We start from the raw sequence: 19,394 nt of genomic DNA, 5'->3' as shown, positions 1-19,394 counted from the left end.
TATCTAGCCAAATTTAATGGAGACTAGCATTGTGCCATCGTTTAGCAATAACGTTTGGTGAATGTCTAGTCAAACTTGATCTGTGTCTTAATTTATATTAACCAAGGCTTTCATTTATTTCACTTGTATTGTTCGCTGGCTGAATACAAATAAAACCAACTTAAATTGAAAGTATTCATTGTTTTTAGTATGTCTGGGTGGAGTGCAGTAACTCACTCTTTCCAGCCCATTCGTTGCCATGGTGGACTTTAATAATTTTTTTTAGATACTATAATATTATCTAAGCCAAGAGGATGAACAAACAGCTCCTGGCAGTAGAGATGACAGTTATACAAATAACCAATTCACATTTGACATACATAATGTATGAAGTTTTTTCCATGCCATTCATTTGTATGAGTTATTTTTCAGTTGACTGTAATATAGTTAAAGCAAAAAAAAAAAAAAAAAAGAGCAACGGCAGAGAATACGGGTATAAACAAATACATTTGTTGTTGGGAAATAAACAACCGAGCAGAGCGCAGTAACTCTACATTTCCACAAAGCGGCACTGTTTCCACGTCTTTCATCAGCAGCCTTTTTTCTTTTTTAATTTCTGGCAACTATAATATCAGCAGCAGAGGCGATATATAAATAATTACTATATATTTAGTTTACCTTATGGTGGCCAGGAAAGATAAATATAAATAATATTTAACTTTATAATAAAGTGTTATTAAATATTATAATAAGTTTTACAGTCAGTTTTTATTTTCATTGGCTTACGAAATTTATCCTTGTCTATATTCTGCTGAATTCAACACTTTTTTTCTATAATTGTATTCCGTTGTCAAAGTTGTACCTGTAACTTTTCTCACCGGTGGTCAGGACCGACCAATAATATACGGTTGTGATTACTAGCTGATTGTTTTTACTTTTTAATCGATTTATAAGAAATAGTTGCCCGAGTTTTAATGTGTATGCCAGATGTTTGTCTTAATACTTAATTTAGTAAAACGATTACACTATTTTGTGTGCACATGTTTCCAGTGAGACAAAATCACCCAGAGATTTAAATGCGGCTAAATGGAGGAGTCGGGGTTTTGAGCCACCAAGCGCCCCCTGGCGGAAGAATCCATCGTTTTCAATGGAAAACAGCTATAAGTTATTTAACTGTGCGACTCAATGGATTTCACCAGCGGCTATCACACTCCCACACCACCAGCCAAGAGATTGCAGAAGTTTGGCGTTTCTCAATGTCTGTTTTCTAAGTCGCAACAGACGAAGAGAGTTGCGATGTTTCTGGAGTAGGGGGGTTTCAGACAGAGCCCAATGGCAGCGCTGGAGCTGTACTCGAAGGTATGAGAGTTTAAACTCCGCTACTTTCACACCTGAGCAGTAGATGCATGTGCAACATTGTACCATCCAGACACTACAATCTTACATCAGTTTGCTGTATTTAAACAAATTAACACTGAACACTTAAATTATTGTTCGATTCTTACATTTAATTATTTAAATTGATAAAACTGTCAGGTGATAAAATTGGAGGCAATAGAAAAAAAAGTTGCACCACTAATTTAAGTTAAATTACACAGTTTTATTAAACCTAGTTTTAACTCTGGATGCATTCATAAATCAATCAAATGCTTGATTAAAGTTGAAAGAAAAGCAAAAAAATTAATATGTATGTATGTAATATGTAGCTCTTATTTTAGGTAAATGAGACTTATGTATTTAATTTACTATTTTAGACGTGAATGCATTGATTGAACAAATGGATGGTTGATTAAAGTTAAAATAAAAGCAAAATTAAAAATTAAAATAAAATACAAAATATATTAATCTAAGTTGCAGAATTAATATTTAAAATTAGACATTTTTAGAAATTAGACATGTATTTTTAATTTATTTATTTTTGCTTTAAATATGAACGCATTGATAAAACAATGACATGTTTGATTTAAAAAAATAAATAAAATGCTATTTATTTTATAAATTAGATTAATATATAAATTTTTTGTCTGTTTGCAATTGCATTTAATAAATATTGTTCTTCAAATGAACTTGACGTTGGCCACCTGCAGTTTGCTCGAGTCTGGATCCCAGACACCACAGAGGTGTGGAGATCAGCAGAGCTGACCAAAGACTACAGGCTCGGAGACACTGTCCTACATCTACAGCTGGAGGATGAGACGGTGAGATATCAAACAGCTGTCCGCTTACACCCGGCTTTGTAACAGGTTAAAAGTTTACCCATCCAACATGGATATGGAAGGAAAACATGAGAAATTGGACCAGATCAGAATGTCTAAAGCTATCGAAGGCTGCTTGAGTCAGACTGGTGGAAGAAATAATGAGTGTGGAATTCCAATTCCAGCATATTACTGTTCCCACTACTTTTTTTTTAACTGGTGAAAACTGGTGTAGCATTAAACTGGAGTGAAGTCCCTAGGCCAAAGCAGAGTCTCTGTAGTTTAGCTTGTTGTTTTTTTTTAGGTGTCTTCTGTCTGTGTGTCAGTGATAAAAAAAATAAAAAAAATTAAAATTAAAAAAAACCTTTTTGCATGTTTAATCCACAGCAAAACTAGCGTTTATAACTCATGTGTGCACGAGATAAACTAACATGTTTTACGTTAAAGGAATAGTCTGGGTTTAATAAAAGGTTATCAATAGCATGTAGACAGTAGAGTTCACGACAGGAAAGGAAACAAATAAATGCACACTCTGTGGAAGTTTATAGGACAAGGCAGTAGATTCACTTTAAGAGCATTTTTTAATTCTTCACAGTAGCTTCTGCTGAACTTTAGTATCTTTTGGCAGGATTTTGAGTACAAGTTGGACCCGAAGAGTGTTGTTCTGCCTCCCCTTCGTAACCCGGACATCCTGGTGGGTGAGAATGACCTCACGGCTCTCAGTTACCTCCATGAACCGGCCGTCCTGCACAACCTCCGGGTCCGATTCACAGACTCCAAGCTCATCTACACCTACTGCGGTAATCAAAACCGACACCTCAGATGATCATGATATTGCTTAATAGATATATTAAAATCATAGCTTGACTTTCCAATTCATTTCGATAACAATATGAAAGCAGTGTGTCTATGGCTAGTCTGTTCATTGTCAATATATTGTCTTGTAGTTTCAAATTTAAAGTGTTATTTTTAATATATTTTAAATAAATAATTTAATTTTACCATTTTATTTAACTAAAAAATAATTTTATTCATTTCTGAGCATTGAACTGTACACATTGGAGCTCTCATGTGCTGCAGATATTACTAGAGAATATGAACCCAAAAATATGAGCTTGTGTCATCTGTACTTCACAGCCCTTTAGACTTTGAGTTATGGACAACTGGTCTTAGATTAGGCAGTTTTACATACAGTATGCAAAAAAAAAAAACAAGTTAAATGCATTGCAATTCAGACTGAAATTGGACCCAGAACTCCAGAAGTTAATCTAAAAAAATCTAATAATTTTTCAAATAAAAACAGGGATCATCCTGGTTGCCATCAATCCATATGAAAGTCTTCCAATCTATGGATCAGACATCATCAATGCTTACAGTGGGCAGAACATGGGTGATATGGACCCTCATATCTTTGCCGTGTCGGAGGAGGCCTATAAACAGATGGCCAGGTATGAGCACATACCTTTTTGCAATAGAGATTCAGAGTATAGAGTGTATCTAAGAATGAGTTCACAGTTTATGGCAATTACAATGCTATATCTCCCTTTCCTCCTGTAAGAGACGAGAAAAATCAGTCCATCATTGTGAGTGGAGAATCTGGTGCTGGGAAGACCGTTTCTGCTAAATACGCCATGCGTTACTTCGCCACGGTCAGCGGATCCTCTGCTGAGGCCCGAGTGGAGGAGAAAGTGCTGGCGTCCAATCCCATCATGGAGGTAGCTAACTAACTTTAACCTGTGAAACTCCCTAAGTGCCAAACAAATGTAGATTTGTCCCAAGAATCTCCTCATACTTTGGTTTTCATATGCATGTAGGCTATCGGAAACGCCAAGACCACGCGAAACGACAACAGCAGTCGCTTTGGGAAGTACATTGAGATTGGATTTGACCGGAAACACCACATCATTGGAGCCAACATGAGGACGTATCTTCTGGAAAAGTCTAGAGTGGTGTTTCAGGTTAATCTTCTGCTTATTCGTTTCTAGATCATACTTGTTTAGATCATTTGAAAGAGTCAACATTGATTTCAGTACCGTATTTTTCGGACTATAAGTGAGTATAAGTCGCATCAGTCCAAAAATATGTAATGACTAGGAAAAAAAAACACATATAACACATATCGCACTGGACTATAAGTCGCATTTATTTAGAACCAAGAACCAAGAGAAAACATTACCGTCTACAGCCGCGAGAGGGCGCTCTCGCGGCTGTAGACAGTAATGTTTTCTATTGGTTCATTTCTCTTGGTTCATGTCAAATTAATTTTGATAAATAAGTTGCACCTGACTATAAGTCGCAGGACCAGCCAAACTATGAAAAAAAGTGCGACTTATATTCCGGAAAATACGGTAATATAATAGTATTAATATTAAATATAAATTCTGGTGTATTTATGTGGCAATGTCACTTGACTTTTCTGTTTTAGGCGAGTGAGGAGAGAAACTATCACATCTTCTATCAGCTCTGTGCCTGTGCACATTTACCGGAATTTGAACCTCTAAAATTAGGTATGATACCTACTCTGCATTGTTTACAGTTAACAGTCAAGTAAACCGTTCACATCTATAATGAATTATGGATGTTATTGTAGGTTTTAAGTCAACCGACAGGTGATATTTTGTCATAAGAAAATCTGTTGAGTGGACTCCTTTTCTTCAGTAACCAGTTTTTCTCTTTTAAGGTAGCACTGATGACTTTCCCTACACTAACCAAGGCAGAAGTCCCATCATCGAGGGAGTGAACGACCTGAAGGAGATGGAGGCCACAAAGAAAGCCTTTTCTCTGCTAGGTATGAATTGCTTACCTTTCCCTGTGCCATATATTGTTTTGTACACTGGGGTCCTATATATCTTTCTTATTATCAGAATGATAAAAGGTTAACTTTTTTTGTGTGTGTGTGTGTGTTTTTTTTTTATCTTATTATTTTAAAATAATAATTTGTTTTTTCTTTTCTTATTTAATTTTTACATTTTATATTTATTTAATTGTAGTGTTTTTTATTATTTTTTTGTTATTTAATTTTTTACATTTTTATTTTTAATTTTTTAAATTATTATTCTCATTACCTTTCTATGATTAGACTGGCCAGGTTTCTGAGCATCCAGTAGCTTATAGTTGATGTGTAAACATGGACAAAGTCAAACTGTTTTCATAGAACCTAAAGCTCTTTTATCTAAAAGGATCCCGGACAATTAGATTCTTCATGTTATAAACCCTTGTAATGCTTCTTCACATACTCTTAGTTTAGTCATTCAGCCACAAACGTGCCATTATCTGCTGATTCCAGGAATAACTGAGGTGCACCAAATGGGTTTATTCCAAATCCTGTCAGCCATTCTTCATCTGGGGAATGTAGAAGTGAAAGAGAGAGGATCATCTAGTTGTGCCATCTCTGTAGGTTGCATTGAGAACGCAAGGATAATACACATTTTGCATTTTCGTACACTGAATTCACACGTTGTTGTTTTCATCGTGTCCAGGATGAAGGCGGTCACCTGGCAGTGTTTTGTGACCTCACTGAGGTGTCGTACGAGTCCATGGCTCACTGGTTGTGCCATAAAAAACTCAAGACTGCCACAGAAACCCTAAACAAGCCTGTTACCCGCCTGGAGGCCATAAACGGCCGTGACGCTCTTGCCAAGCACATTTATGCCAAGCTCTTCTCGTGGATCGTCAGTCAGGTCAACAAGGCCCTCAGCACTTCCTCCAAACCAGACTCATTCATCGGTGTCCTAGACATCTATGGGTGGGTGAGGTGCTATTATTTCATCTTCATGCTTTATTGATGTTTAAAATGCAGTTGTAGGAAAATTAGGTGAACCACTGTGCCCAGGTTTGAGACATTCGAGGTGAACAGCTTCGAGCAGTTCTGCATCAATTACGCCAACGAGAAGCTCCAGCAGCAGTTTAACATGGTCAGCTTTTTCAAACATGTGTCAGCTGTTCCAGCATTCACAAAATGATCAGTCAAGTCCAAGCACATCACGACTCACAGAAAGCATTTCCCCTCCAGCACGTGTTCAAACTGGAGCAGGAGGAATACATGAAGGAGCAGATTCCATGGACGCTCATCGATTTCTACGACAACCAGCCGTGCATCAACCTGATCGAGGCCAAGATGGGGTTGCTAGATCTTTTGGATGAAGAATGCACTGTAAACATTGTTGAACCATATATATATAAATAGCATATTTTTGTGATGAACTTCTCAGATTTATTGATTTGATGCTTCCAGATGCCAAAAGGCTCAGATGATTCATGGGCCCAAAAGCTGTACAATACACACCTAAAGAAAAGCTCTCACTTTGTGAAGCCACGCATGTCTAACAAAGCCTTCATCATTCTGCACTTTGCAGACAAGGTACATGAAGAGAGATATGCACTTCTGTGGTCATACAGGAAGTTACTAAGAGTCAGTGTCATTGTATCTCTTTCTATTTCCGTTTTAGGTTGAATACCAGTGTGATGGATTTCTGGAGAAAAATAAAGACACGGTCAATGAAGAACAAATTAATGTGCTGAAGGCTAGTAAGGTGTGTTCACCTCAACATAGCTCACTAGCATTTCTCTGCTTCCTTTAAAATAGAGTTATGATACAACATGTCTTGAGATAAGTATCGCCACCTGCTGTTCGGTTCATTAACATCTTTTGGGTTCCTAGAAAAGTGGTTCTCAATTGATGGGTTGCAACTCCAAAACAGGTTATGGAGAGCAGGAAAAAACTGTTTTAAATCAGTTGAGAGCCACTGAGTCTAGACTAGAGTGTAATAGTCACAAGTAGCAAGCATATTTCTTTAACGAAGACTCTTGTTTTCTCAGTTTGCCTTGCTGGTTGAGCTCTTCCAGGATGAGGAAACACCTGCAGCTCCGAGCTCCACTGCACCATCTGGTCGTGCAAAGGTTGGGCGGCAAACCCAGTCTTTTAGGGAGCACAAGAAATCAGTTGGACTGCAGGTTAGAGCTGGCCAACAAAGCCGAGATCCATCTCTGTTTTTCATTGTCTTTTTAATTTCCTTCAATCTGAACTTGGGCTACAGAAAGACTCTTAAAGTAACCGCGATCATTCCCATTAACTGATTAAAGTAAAAACAGTAGAAATGTTAAGTCAGATGATATTTAAAAAATAAAAAAAAATAAATAGAGGTTTAATAGTCAAATATATTCAAAAGTTTGGGGTCAGAAAGATTTTAAATAATTTTAATTAAAAAATACTTAAAAATACTTAAAATACCAAAAAATCGTATCACTACTTTCAAAATTGATAATACAATAATTAGTGCTGTCAAATTATAAATCATGATTAATCGCATCCAAAACAAAAGTTTTTGTTTACATTATATATTTATGTGTACGATGTTTGTTTATTTATTATGTGTATATATGAAGACTCACATACAGTATATATATTTGAAATACTTACATTTATAAATTATATGCTTGTTTTATAATATAAATATTTAATATATAAACAAAAATTCTTATATACATGTTTGTATTTATATGTATGTTTATATGTATTTTATGTTTGTATACATGCAGATATTATGTAAACTCAAACTTGTTCATGGTAGTTCATTGTCATAAAAGTTGTTACTTACACGGTCTACCTTTGCATTTTTCCTCCAATTTTCATATATTCTGGTATAAATAATGGAAAACATTAATTTGAAATATGCTTCATGAACCAAGGCTGCTGAAGAATGTGAGAAAAGCGGGCGGCTGCTATTGTGCTCTATTGAAAAAGATATTACCCACCAAAACCTCTTCCCAGAAAATCACAGCGTCATTTGTCTCATGCTTGTGTTCCTCCTGTTTTAAGTTCCGGAACTCTCTGCACCTGCTCATGGACACGCTGAACGCCACCACCCCTCACTATGTGCGCTGCATCAAGCCAAATGACGTTAAAGCCCCCTTCATGTCAGTAAGCTGAGTTCAGAGATAATGCACCATTATGTAATCTCGGTCACTATAGTTTCTTCTCTTTCCGGCTCCAGGTTGGACCCCCATCGAGCCGTTCAGCAGCTCAGAGCGTGTGGAGTCCTCGAGACTATTCGTATCTCATCTGCAGGCTTCCCTTCCAGGTGATAATTCACAATGACAAGTCTTACTAGTCTCCCTAATGCATGGAATCTGATTGGCTTTCAACCAATTGAAGGGAACCAATCAGATGTGATAAACTCAAAAGCGCCAATCAAAAGTTATAATAATAGAATATTTTGTTTATCATTTAAAACCCTTATTAAACATATTCTATTCGAGTTTAAAACTACTTTAGCAAAAATGTAGTTCTGTTAACCCAGCTGATTTGGAATCTGTTTGTGTTTTAATACATCTTTACCTCGTTCTGGTCAGGTGGACTTATCAAGAGTTCTTTAGTCGTTATCGTGTTCTAATGAGGCAGAAAGAATTCCTCTCAGACAGGAAGTTGACCTGCCAGAGTGTTCTAGAACGTCTTGTGCAGGTATCACACTTCTCTTTTTGTTCTTTCTCTATACAAAATGCATGTATCCTGCAAAAAAAAAAAAAACTACCTAGGTTGGTTTAAAATGGTCTACGCTGGTTTAAGTCGATCTCCCAGCAAAAAAGTCCCCCAAAGCCCACTAAACCAGCATGTTCACGCAAACACACACACAAACCAGCTTTGCTAGGTCTGAGATGTTTTTAAACAGTCTAATGTTACTTTGTTCCCCTTCTGCAGAATAAAGATAAATACCAGTTTGGAAAAACAAAGATCTTTTTCCGGGCTGGACAGGTGGCTTACCTGGAAAAGCTGAGGGCCGACAAACTCCGTGCAGCCTGCATCAACATCCAAAAAACCATCCGTTGCTGGCTCACCCGGAAGAAATACCTACGTTTTCGCCAGGCGACCATTACCTTGCAGAAATACACAAGAGGACACCAGGCTCGATGGTGCTTCACACTCACGATTTACTTTGTGAAATGAGTCAAGTGTAAATGTAGTATTAGTGAATTACTGGCTGGAAACTAAACTAACGGTATATTATCTAACCTTGTTTAGCTTGTGCAAGACACTGAGACGGACGCGGGCCGCAGTGATCTTTCAGAAGTACACACGCATGTGGGCAGCCCGACAACAGTTCCTGCGACAGAGAACAGCAGCGGTTCTCATTCAGAGGTTACTGCGCGGCTATACTGCCAGACTGGAGTACAAGCGGGTACGCAGACAAAGATCCAGGCTTGCAATCACACATTTAAAAACATGCTAGAAGAAATAAGAATGAGGATTTCAGGAATGAGTAACAGCTATCTCTTAGTACAGAAACAGATGCTAATTCTCATTCATTTCAATGTTGCATTATGGAAGTAATGTGTTGCAAATGCTTTAATGTTGGATTGGAGATGAAAGCAACTGCAACTGTTGTGATGTTTTCTTGCACAGTTGGTGTGTGAGCGCAAGGCTTTACTGATCCAGCGCTGGGTGCGTGGCTTTCTGGCCCGCTGGCGTTTTCGTCGCATCAAGCGTGCTGTGGTGTATCTGCAGTGTTGTGCGCGCAGGATGCTGGCCCGTCGAGAGCTCAAGAAACTCAAGTTTGAAGCCAGATCAGTCGAGCACTACAAGAAGCTCAACGTCGGCATGGAGAACAAGATCATGCAGCTGCAAAGGAAACTGGATGAGCAGGTGTCCTTCATCTATTTTAATTATATTTTTCCTTGATATCTAATGAGGAATCCGTGTTTGATTTACCGTGTGTTTGTATGTGTCTATAGCATAAAGAGAACCGAGAGCTTTCTGAACAAACACGGCAACTGGAGAGCCACAGTGCCACTGAGTTGGAGAAGTTGCACATGCAGCTCAAGACTCTTCAAGAGGTGGAAGTGGAGTCCCGTCACCGTGGAGACCTGGTGACATCATTACAGGAGGAGCTAGAATTAGTCCGTCAGGAGCTGGAGAAGAGCAAAGAGGTCATATTAATTATTTTCTTAAAAGGATTTATATACTTTTCTATGTATTTAGACTTTTATTTATCTTTATTTATCAAACATATCTATCTATCTACATATAAAATGACAAAAATTTAAATTTTAAAATCGAAATTTTATTGAGCAAGGACACATTTGGAAACAAGTTGATCAAAAGTGACAGTAAAAGTATTTGTTTTCTTTTAAATAAATGCTATTCTTTTGAAGAATCCTGCAAAAACTGTATTGATTTCCACAACATAATTAAGCAGCACAAAATTCAGCGTTGTCATTGTAGGATTTGCATTTTATATATTAAAATATTAAATGCTTTACATATATTAAAATAGAAAGCAGTTATTTAATTTTTTTATCATATTTCCAAGTGTTAATGTTTTTATTGTATTTTTGCTATAATAAATGTAGCTTTGGCGGACATAAGCGACTTCATTCCAAAACATTAGAAAATTCTCACCGAACTTAATTGCGATCTGCAGATGGTTGCTGAGCTGAATGAGAAGAACACACTGCTGAAGAGCGAGAAGGATGAGATGAACAGACTGATCCAGGAACAGGAGCAGCAGATAAAAGGTGGGTTCATCTGGTTTTGGCTTGGCTCCGGACTTTTTACCTAGTAATTCTATTGTAGTTGGTGAGGGCTTGGGGAAAAATGTCTGTAATCCTTGCAGAGGAAGTTACCCTTAAGCATTGCCATTTATAAGACTGGTAGTTACTTGACTGCTGAATCGGTTTATCTGCCAAGATTTTCTTATAATGATAAACAATGTACAAAACCAAACCAAGAAAGTCATCTTTATTGTCTTAAACAGAGAACTCAGAGGTGACCCATCAGGAGACTCCAGAGCACCTGCAAGCACAGCTGAATGAGGAGCGCTTCCGTTACCAGAACCTTCTGACTGAGCACCTGAAGCTGGAGGAGCGCTATGCTGATCTGAGATCAGAAAAAGAGGCGGCCGTAATTAGAAAAATATTTTTCATATCACTTTTATAATACAATGGCATTTTTCACTTTTTAACTATTATTTTACTAAGCTTTTTTGTGTTACCAATCTTTCGAACAAGGAGCTCTCCAAACATGATCATAACAGAGCCGACTCTGGCTACAGCAGCAGCCAATCAGAGAGCATCCACAGCTCTGTGCTCACAGGGTCAGAGGTCAGTTCGCTGGAAAGAGAGGTACGTTTCCAAAAGCAGTTTGATTTCTGAATTTCTAGATTTTCTTTTATGATAGGGTTTGATGGTTGTTTGCTGCATCTAGGGTGCAGGGCAGATGGCAGCTGATGTGTCCCTGCTGCTGAAGCTTCAGAGGAGAGTCGCTGAGCTGGAGAAGGAGAAGATGGACCTGCAGAGTGAGATGGACAGCAAAGAAGAGCAGCTGGAACTGGAACAAACTAAAGTAAGAACCAGAACGACTCGGTTGTTATCATGTTCTGGAAGTCATGCATGTTCTTTTCTGTGTTTACAGGAACTGGAAGATTGTCAGAGAGTGTTAGGGGCAGAGAGAGACTATGAAGCTCTGAAGGTACCAAAACACACTTTTACTCATTAAAGGGGGGGTGAAATGCTAATTTTCACTCAATCTCCTGTTAATCTTGAGTACCCATAGAGTAGTACTGCATCCTTCATATCTCAAAAAAGTCTTTAGTTTTATTATATTTATAAGAGAAAAATGGTCTGTACCGTGTTTTTTCGGAAAAACAAGAGCGGCTGGAGGCGTGATGTGTGGGCGGAGCTAAAGAATCACGAGCGCCAGTAGGCTTTTGCGTTGAAAGCGTTTTGAAGCTGTGACATTACCGTGAGGAAAAAAACATCATCCAAAACAAACCATGGCTAACAGTCAGATTCAGCGTATATTTATGATCCAGAATCAGATCCAGAGGCTGAAATTTAACAAGAGCAGCAGCAGCAATGACTACAGCAGGACGTCTCTATGTAGTATGTATTGAAACTGTATATATTAGCTTAACGGTTTTGGAAAATGACTAAGTTCCACTTTGTCGTTTTTTTTTTTGTTTTTTTTTTCTTTAAAGGTGTACATGTGGGAAGTGCAGTTTGATGCCAACATCGCATGTTGTTTACTTGATGTGCTTACGCGCCGATAGCTAAGTTAACAACACAGAGATATTTGAAGCAGTTTTACTCACCGCATGCGGTTCCAACACACGATCGTGACCCTTTTTCGTTGGGACTGCATCATCCTTAAGAAATAAACGATATTCAAACCCGGCGTCAAACTGGGCCTTGTTTGTAAAACAAGCATCTTCGAAATGCAGGGAACAAACAAAAACACTTGCACAACTCCGTTGATGCTCTGTAAAAATAAACTCCATCCACTGGTCCCTTAATGCTTTTTTTTTTTTTTTGGTAATCTGTGCAGGGTTGTCTTGCCCTGGCAACCAAAAACACACTTCTTTTGTGACAATTCAGTCTCTCGCTCTGATCAGTGAATGTCAGTGCTCTGCTATACGGGAGCGCGCGCTCTTCCGGCAGAAGTGCCCTTAGGACCCATATAAGGAAATTCCACTCCATCTAACGTCACACAGACCCATACTCTAAAAAAACTTTCCGAAACTTGTGACAAACCGGAAGTAAAAACGTACTTCAAACGTACAACTTAATTTTTGAAACTTTGTCCATGTTTAGCATGGGAATCCAACTCTTTAACAGTGTAAAAAACTCTGTATGCATGAAATAGCATTTCACCCCCCCTTTAAATAAACTTTTTGGTTTGTCTTTCATGCATTCAAAGAAGTGTGTGTGTGTGTTTTGTGCTCTCAGCGTCAGGAGCTGGAGTCCGACAATAAGAAGCTCAAGAAAGATCTGCAGGAGCTCCGTCAGTCCCTCAGTAAGGGGTCGGGGTCAAAGTTGGCGTCCCCTGGAGGTCAGACATATAAAGTGCTCCTCGAACAGCTCAACTCCACCACAGAAGAGCTTGAAATGCGAAAGGAGGAAGTTCTCATCTTGCAATCTCAACTGGTCAACCACGAGGGATTTAAACATAAGGTAGTGTGCAAACTTTTTCTGCAGCCATTCGACATTCCATATGTGAAAATCTTAAAAAGAATGTGATTAATGAAATGAAGTAATGAAAATTAATAAAATATAATGCAGACACACAAATAATCAGTCTGGCAGTAATTTTTCTTTTCTTTTCAGGAAACGGGAACCGATGGAGAATCAGGAGACTCAAGCAGGTATGTCAGCTTTTATATATGTCATACATTTGTATTTACAGTCCTCAGTCCCATGTTCAAGCTGTATCATGCATGTTTCTTTATAATGGAAGTCACTCATGACTCTTTCTGTCACAGATCTCCCACGCTGGGTCTTCAGGAGCTCAATGAGGATGGAGAACTCTGGATGGCTTATGAGAGCCTGAAGGAAACTAACAGGTGAAATAAAATAGAACTAATATGCAAAGACACTTTTTCTCATGTACACTAACTTACACATACCATTCAAAACATCTTTTTTAATTGGACGTGTCTTATGTTGGTAAACAAAGGGGCCAATTGGACCCATTAAGTAAAATAACATGCTAGCTGCTGAGGCAAAGTTTTTCCTATTGCTTTAAAATCTAAAACTAATGAAATCTACGTGGACTAAATAAAAAAAAAATAGTAAAAACGGTTAATTTTTTTTTCAAAATGTTCAAAACTAATAGTATATCAATAATACTAAAATAACCGACATTTAAATATCTCTTTGCAGGATTCTAGTGTCACAGTTGCAAACTCAGGGACAGACCCACGAGAAGGAGGTGGAGGGTTTGAGGGCGGAGCTTCAGCAGTTAAGGGCGGAGCTTGATCAGCAGCAGCAGATGCTGTCGAACAGCTTGGAGCTTCCACGTGACGCTCGAATACAAGCCAGCCTGCAGCACGAGATCAGTCGCCTCACACAACAAAATATGGTGCACATACATTATCAGATATCCAGTACATGGTAGTATATGACAGTAGATATTATTCTGCATTACAATGATTTCTGTAAATTATAGGACCTCCTGGAGCAGATGGGAAAACAGGACAAAATGATCCGCATACTAAAGAAACACCTGAAAACGTACATGAAAAAGTTTGGGGAGACTGAGGGTAATGATTTCTCATTTTGAATATTTTAATACAAAATATTAATACTATCAGTCAAGTTTGGACACTGAATTCATGTTTGTTGTCTAAAATACTGTAAAAACGTTTTATGATTTAAATGCTTTCATTTAGTCTTGTAGACGAATTGTCACATGTATTATGAGTGGCATCCCGTGATGATAAAATATGAATATGTTGGTGGTGGCAGCAGGTGTTGATATCGAGCAGTCCTCTCCAGAGAACATGGTTGGCGAGAGTGGACACACGGTCAGTATCGTCCGCAAAGAGAGGGATTTCCAGGGTATGCTGGAGTACAGGAGAGAAGACGAGAGCAAACTGTTCAAGATACTCATCACAGGTGATCTGAACATCATAAACATGTAGAATATCAGCAGAGAAACTAAACACAAATGTGTGTAGATACTTTCTTTGGAACAAAGTGAAACAAATGGACATTTAATTTTTTTTGCCTAAAGCAATATATTCCATTGAAAAGAGTGATTTTTAGTCATTTTGAGCATATTTATCCACAGAGCTCAAACCCCGAGGTGTGGCGGTGAATTTGGTGACAGGTCTGCCTGCTTACATTCTCTTCATGTGTCTGCGACACGCCGACTACGCCAACGATGACCAACGGGTCTCCACCCTGCTGAACTCCTCCATCAACACCATAAAGATCGTACTGAAGGTGAAAGACTCTCTCAGTCACAAAATGTTGGAATACAAATCCATTGAGATGATACTCAACCACATTTAAATTAATAAATAAATTTTGTCCAGATTATTTTGATATAAACATCTGACAAAACATGCTATGGATTTTTTGTAATAACTTGCTATCTGCACAGAAACGAGGAGATTTTGAAACCATTTCCTTCTGGTTGGCAAACACTTGTCGCTTCTTACATTGCCTGAGGCAGTACAGTGGAGAGGAGGTAGGTTATTTGCTGCGTTTCAAAACCCTAGCGTTCTGTCTACATAGACTGCATTGTAGGCATCATTACACTCCAAAAAGTCAGCAATCAAATGACTGTAGCATTTATTAAATGGATATAAAAAAAATTTGACCTAATTTTTTATTTCATCCTGACCTCTTTTAGGCATACGCAAAGCACAACACGCCTCGGCAGAACGAACAGTGTCTGACTAACTTTGACCTGTCGGAGTACCGGCAGGTTCTGAGTGATCTGGCCATTCAGATCTACCAGCAGCTCATCAGGGTCATAGAAAACATTTTACACCCCAAGATTGGTAACTCTGAATACTCTGATCATAAAGATTTGAATATTTATTTTATGCTGTCTGCTTGATCATTCCCTCTTTTCCTCATGGCAGCTCCAGCCATGTTGGAGCAGGAGACCATTCAGGGTGTGATGGGTGTGAAGCCCACAGGAATGAGGAAGCGCACACCCAGTTTCAATGAAGAAGGCTCTCACTCGCTGGAGTCCATTCTTAAGCAGCTGGATGTGTTTTATTACACGCTGCTTCAGCACGGCAACGACACCGAGGTGGTCCGACAGGTCATCAAACAGCAGTTCTACGTCATCTGCTCCGTCACACTCAACAACTTGCTGCTCCGCAAGGACATGTGCTCCTGGAGTAAAGGCCTGCAGATCAGGTACTGACCACTATACACACTAATACACAGATACTGTTTTAACTGAACTGAGCTGGATGATGACATCACTGAATTCAATGAGCAACTGCCTTTAACTGAAAGTTGAGTGTTTACTCGTCATTTTGAATTATTATTTTTTGTCACTTTTTTTCCATTTAATACTGTACAGGTATTGTTTAAAGCACTATATAAATAAAGTTCACTTGACACCTAGAGGCCACCAGACCTACAGATAGTCTGGTTCGAAAAAAGTTAATTTGTAATTTTATGTGTATAATAACTCATACACATAAAACAGTTCAATGTACGTTTTTCTCATGAACAAATATTAAGAAATTTAAATTTATTTATTTTAGAAATTAATTAATTGTGCATGGTTTCATTTCACTCAAATTGTTAAAATAGTTTTGTATTATAATTGTATAAAAACTTAAAGCTTGAAATTAAGTTATACACCATTGAAATGCTAATTTAAATTTTTGAATACAAATAGATATAGATATATATGCACCAGTGAATTGCATTGTTTTCTGTATTTTCTTTTATATTTTTATTTTTTTATATTTAATTAAAATTTGTTTGTGTATTTTTATATATATTAGTGTCCATGTATGTATCTACGTATGTACATTTATTTATATTTAAATTCTTTATTGTTTTTTTTCCCTTTATTTAAGGTATAATGTATGTCAGCTGGAGGAGTGGCTGCTGGATAAAGATCTTCAGGGCAGTGGAGCGCGTGAGTCTCTGGAGCCTCTGATTCAGGCAGCTCAGCTTCTGCAAATCAAAAAGAAGAGCCAGGACGACGCAGAGGCCATCTGTACCATGTGCACGGCTCTCACCACTGAACAGGTGTGTGTGTGTGTGTGCTATGTGAATGGAGTCGCTGATAAAACCTTGTTCAGTTCTGATGTTCTGTCTGTTTGTGACAGATTGTGAAAATCCTCCGCTTGTACACACCAGTGAATGAGTTTGAGGAGAGAGTGTCTATATCATTCATAAAGTCTGTACAGGTGAGTCATTTATCAATGTTTTTAAATACATTTTAAGTCAGATATTGTTCAGTCTACATGGTAAAACACTCCTCCATCCTCTCTAGACTTTATTAAAGGATCGTAAGGAGTCTTCTCAGTTACTGATGGACGCAAAGATCATTTTCCCAGTCACTTTCCCCTTCAACCCTTCACCTGTGGCCCTCGAGACCATCCAGATCCCCAGCAGCCTCAACCTGAACTTCCTGACACGAGTTTAAAAACACACAAGTGACGTCATAGAAACTACGGAACAGAATAAAGCCCTGGATTACATTTGATCACATCCTCTGGGATGTTTGTTTACACTTCCTGTATCACTGTAAAGGATTTCACTTATGAGATGAATTTTAGAAACGTCAAACACATTTCACTGTATTTGCTGATGTTTGGGGGGCTAAAATGAGTTCTACGTGTATTTAATATATTAAAGTTTATAGTGAGAATTAAATGTTTCTGTAAAGCATTAATTATTGCCAGAAATTAAATCAAATGCTATAAAAAAAGTTTTCTCATATTCATACTGTGTAGATTATTTTGCTGAGGTTTTTGAATGCCCTTTGACGATAGTTGAAAATAAAGTTGAATATTCTGTATAGGTGCTTGTTCATATGATCTGTAGAGAGTTTTTACTAATTGACATTTGAGATGGATTATTTCTAAGGTGCTTGTCACCTTAATGCCCCACATCAGTAGAAGCTACATGTCAAGCATGTCTCTGCAAATCATGTAACGAAGACATGACTTAAACCAAAGACTATAGAAGTAGACTCTGCTTAAAGTTAAAAAGGACATCCTTTATGAACGTTTTGGTGAAAATATAAAGCATGCATATATATATATATAAGAATAACTATATAAAAGAATACAATACAAATTTTTCAAATATTCTGATATAACAGACATCATATTTTGTGTTACAGATTTGTACAGATACTTTGGCAAGTTAGGGATTATACATACCAAATATAAGATCACAAAAGGAATGGATTTGAGATACTGGCAACAGGCACTTTTATGGCTGACCATTTCCATATTTTTCAGGTCTGACCGAAAAAACAACATTGGCAGCTGTTACTGAAGATTATTGCAGTGGGGTCATTATGTATATAAACCTCTGAAAAATTTAGATATTGTTGATCCATCTGTAGAAAATTACCCTTTGTTCTGTTTTAGAATAATCTGATTATTACTTTAAACAGAGTTGTATATTTTACAGCTAAACATTATGTCAGAATTACAAAAACGGGATTATTCAGACATCACTTCACTTCAGTCAGTGTCTTTATGCTCATGTTTTGAGATCTTGGGCACATCTTGTGTTCTGTTGGGTTCTGGATCTTCAACAGACTCAGAAATCGGCTGCACAGACCCAAATCTTGAGCTGTGAGATGAGACTTTTAAGCGTGATGAGCTAAAATCTGAGGCACTGTCTGCTCCTGACAGTGATATGAATGAACCGTAAGCAGAACTTCCCACAGACCTCGTGTCCAACCTGTCATCTCCACTCACTGGAAATAAAAAGAAACAATATTTAATTCACTTTCAATTTTTTCTACAAATTATTCAGCCTTTTCCATGGAATAAGTACATTGAGTAAATATCAGTACTAAAGATCTTGCATTCCACTGGGTAATATATAGCAATTTCAAATTGGAAAATTTTTTTTTGTAAAAATGGAAATAGTTGTTTTGTTTATCTTCAAGGTCAAAAGGTGACCTCATTTAAAGCATTTAAATGTTTATCTAAAATATCTTACAGGTCTCACTTCAAATAACAGGATTTGTGCCTCTTGTACAGGATTGGTGTAAAGTGCAAAACAAACAAACAAAAGATACTCACTCAGGGGAGGTATTAATTCCATGCTGTTATGTGTATTTAGGACATTGGACTCATATTTTCTTGAGTGATATGAATCTCTGGAATATGATGATCTGATGTCTGCTTCTGATTGAGATCTAAATGATCTAGCAGAACTTTCCAATGTGTTCAACCTCTCATCTCTACTCACTGAAAAAAAGAAAAGGGAATTATAAAGGGGAATTCTGATATTTAACGCTTAAAATAAACTACATAGGTTCTCGAAGGATGATCCAGCCTACTGCATGGAACAAGTACATGAAGCAAAGTAATTGATGTGAAGAGAATCACAGACAGATTGCTTTCACAACATTATCCAAATACTTTATTAATCATGTTGGATTTATAATTTTTGGGGTCTATTTTATCAATTGTTTTTATTATTATTATTGTATAAGTAGGTTTGTCTAAAATAAAATGAACATGGGATTTTTGTCTCTTTTTTTATAAAATGTAATGTGTATACTTTGGTTATTGGAGGAAACTGCCAAATAAAACAAAAGACACTCACTCAATGGTGGTGTGAGTTCCATGCTATTAAATATTTTCCTGACCCCTGACTTGAATCGGCTTTTGCGAGAGGCATCTATGGACCATGAAGACCCATAAATTGAGCTGATGTCAGCTTCAGAGGATCTGAATGAACCATAAGCAGAACTTGCCAGAGAGCACGAATCTGATC

At 37.6% G+C, this 19,394-nt stretch overlaps 2 protein-coding genes across 3 annotated transcripts in view; one reads left to right on the top strand and one right to left on the bottom strand.

Moving 5' to 3' along the window:
- The window catches only part of LOC113066682 (uncharacterized), a 672,150-nt gene that overhangs the window by 590,355 nt on the left and 62,401 nt on the right, over positions 1-19,394 (bottom strand). The gene's annotated exons all lie outside the window — the stretch shown is intronic.
- LOC113066683 (unconventional myosin-Va-like) lies at positions 1,189-17,658 on the top strand. 2 transcript variants are annotated; one of them, XM_026238637.1, is made up of 40 exons: positions 1,189-1,338; positions 2,067-2,177; positions 2,803-2,974; positions 3,478-3,622; positions 3,733-3,889; positions 3,989-4,132; positions 4,600-4,681; positions 4,855-4,962; positions 5,461-5,567; positions 5,654-5,919; positions 6,007-6,088; positions 6,187-6,327; positions 6,409-6,534; positions 6,623-6,706; positions 6,993-7,127; positions 7,993-8,090; positions 8,168-8,254; positions 8,526-8,634; positions 8,872-9,083; positions 9,193-9,349; positions 9,574-9,813; positions 9,903-10,097; positions 10,592-10,685; positions 10,925-11,070; positions 11,178-11,291; positions 11,374-11,511; positions 11,581-11,637; positions 12,894-13,118; positions 13,272-13,309; positions 13,427-13,507; positions 13,827-14,025; positions 14,113-14,206; positions 14,415-14,561; positions 14,737-14,891; positions 15,052-15,138; positions 15,304-15,454; positions 15,539-15,821; positions 16,499-16,673; positions 16,754-16,834; positions 16,921-17,658. In XM_026238637.1, the coding sequence occupies exons 1-40, from the start codon at positions 1,312-1,314 to the stop codon at positions 17,071-17,073; spliced, it is 5,403 nt and encodes a 1,800-aa protein (XP_026094422.1). In that variant the 5' UTR covers positions 1,189-1,311; the 3' UTR covers positions 17,074-17,658. The 2 variants fall into 2 exon arrangements, with proteins under 2 accessions (XP_026094422.1, XP_026094421.1); XM_026238636.1 differs by having other exon boundaries at positions 14,412-14,561.

This window comes from Carassius auratus, chromosome 50 (genome assembly GCF_003368295.1).
Source record: "Carassius auratus strain Wakin chromosome 50, ASM336829v1, whole genome shotgun sequence".
NCBI lineage: Eukaryota > Metazoa > Chordata > Actinopteri > Cypriniformes > Cyprinidae > Carassius > Carassius auratus.
The sequence above is the reverse complement of the archived record's forward strand: the minus strand, read 5'-3'. Positions and strand labels throughout refer to the sequence as shown.

Coding starts and splice junctions, on each gene's coding strand:
- LOC113066683 (XM_026238636.1), top strand. CDS start 1,312: ATGGCAGCGCTGGAGCTGTACTCGAAG. Junction 13,310..13,426: donor GAATCAGGAGACTCAAGCAG/GTATGTCAGCTT, acceptor TTTCTGTCACAG/ATCTCCCACGCTGGGTCTTC. Junction 14,562..14,736: donor GTTCAAGATACTCATCACAG/GTGATCTGAACA, acceptor ATTTATCCACAG/AGCTCAAACCCCGAGGTGTG.